At 31.2% G+C, this 2,021-nt stretch overlaps 1 protein-coding gene across 1 annotated transcript; it reads left to right on the forward strand.

Annotated features, from left to right (window-relative positions):
* Positions 1 to 337: 337 nt before the first annotated feature.
* On the forward strand, positions 338 to 1,564 carry LOC123304874. Its single transcript, XM_044886437.1, has one exon. It carries the CDS (start codon positions 338 to 340, stop codon positions 1,562 to 1,564), a length of 1,227 nt encoding a protein of 408 aa, XP_044742372.1.
* Positions 1,565 to 2,021: the final 457 nt, after the last annotated feature.

The following is a 2,021-nucleotide window of genomic DNA, read 5'->3' on the forward strand; positions in this document are numbered from 1 at the left end:
TTTCTATCCACGAGAAGATTCAGGGTACAAAATTATTGAAACCCCAAAAAATATCATTTACTATCCAGTAATAAAGGAATACATTAGCGACATAACGTGTTCAATTGTTGATCAGAAGGGGGAGTTTATTGATTTTAACAACGAGGAGATAACCATAGTTCTACATATTAGAAAATGTTAATTGTTAATAATTCTAATAATGCATATAAAGTTTATCCTAAAAAGAATAACATCAGTGTAAATCGAAATTTAAAGAAGCGAGGTGGATATTCCATTTCAAAAATAAATAGAAAGTTTTTAGAATCGATTAATTACATCGTTAAAATATAATCAAACAATGGATATTTTAAATGTTACTGAAAAGCCTGGTTTCGACGATACAATTGTAGCAAATGAAGTTCACACATGCAACCCTTATGTCCATTCGTTTGATTACGGAGATGAGATAAGGATACCCAGTAATCAAACAGATTTATACGTAAACCCATCCGAGTCTTATATATTCATCTCTGGTCAACTTGTTAAAACAAAAGATAACACAAAAGCCGTTTCAACTGATGGAGAAATGCGGGCAAATTTTGGAATGTTTTTGTTCGAAGAGATGAAATATCTAATCAACGGTCATGAAGTTGATCGTTGTAAACAACCAGGTATTACTTCAACAATTAAAAATTATCTTTCCTACTCAAAAAATGAAAGTGAGGCTTTACAAATTGCTGGTTGGTGGTCTCCTCTAAGTGATGCTGCAGTTATGGATTTGGTTGATTACGAATATCGATTTGAAATTGCAATTCCTTTAAGAATAGTTTTTGGACTAATGGAGGACTTTAAAAAGGTTATCATTAACGTTAGGCATGAATTGGTTCTGACAAGAGCACGTAGCGATGCAAACTGCTTTTTAAAAAAAGCAGGTGGAGAGGATTGTAAAATTAATATTTACAAGATTCAATGGAAAATACCACATGTCACCCCAGGGGACAAACAAAAATTACAATTATTAAGATATTTGGAAACAAGTACATGGTTACCAATTGGTTTCAGAAGTTGGGATCTCTATGAATTTCCTTCACTTCCTGAAAGTACTAATCAAACGTGGAATGTCAGAAGCAGTACTCAGATGGAAAAACCACGATTTGTAATTTTATGTTTTCAAACTGACAGAAAAGGAAATGATAAAAAGAAAACTGTTTTTGATCATTGTAATATTAAATCTGCAAAATTATATCTAAACAGTGAGCAATATCCAAACGATCAACTAAATTTTGATTTTGCAAAGGGACATTATGCACAATTGTATAATATGTTCACCGATTTTCAAACCGCCTATTATAATAGAAGATCAGATCCTCTTTTCACCTATAGAGACATGACCACTGTTTGTCCCATGGTAGTATTTAACACTATGAGACAAAATGACACAATCAAATCGGGGAGTGTTGATATAAGAATTGAATGGCAGTTTGATAGAAATGCACCTAAAAAAACATCTGCATTTGCATTAATCATTCATGATAAGTTGCTTGAATACAACCCATTTAGTAATCTAGTAAGACAAATCCAATAAACATCACGACAATATGGTTGCTGTTGTTGATATTCAAGGATTTAAAACAACTAAAAATCAATTTGTGCTCAAAGAAATGGCCATTTTTAAGAATGGTGAATATTTACAACACTACTTGTTTCTCCCACCCTTTGGTTGGAATAATCTGGAAGCAAAATATAAAAAAACTAACAGGTGGTTAATTTTGAATTGGTTTAATATGGGAGAGTGGTGATATTAAATATGAAAAAATTTGTGAAATTGATGAAAAAATATTTAATAAGGATGAAGAAACTTATGTTAAAGGACTTGAAAAGGTTAAGTGGCTTAAGCAACTGTTTAATCTTAAGAATGTAAAGGATCTTAATAATTATAACTTATCATGTAATTTTAAGAAAAATAAATTGATAGTGTGTATGGCTCATGTAGATAAATCTAATGTGTGTGCTTTACGCAACGTAATTAATTATTCATGTAG

This window comes from Chrysoperla carnea, unplaced genomic scaffold (genome assembly GCF_905475395.1).
Source record: "Chrysoperla carnea unplaced genomic scaffold, inChrCarn1.1, whole genome shotgun sequence".
Classification (NCBI taxonomy): Eukaryota; Metazoa; Arthropoda; class Insecta; order Neuroptera; family Chrysopidae; genus Chrysoperla; species Chrysoperla carnea.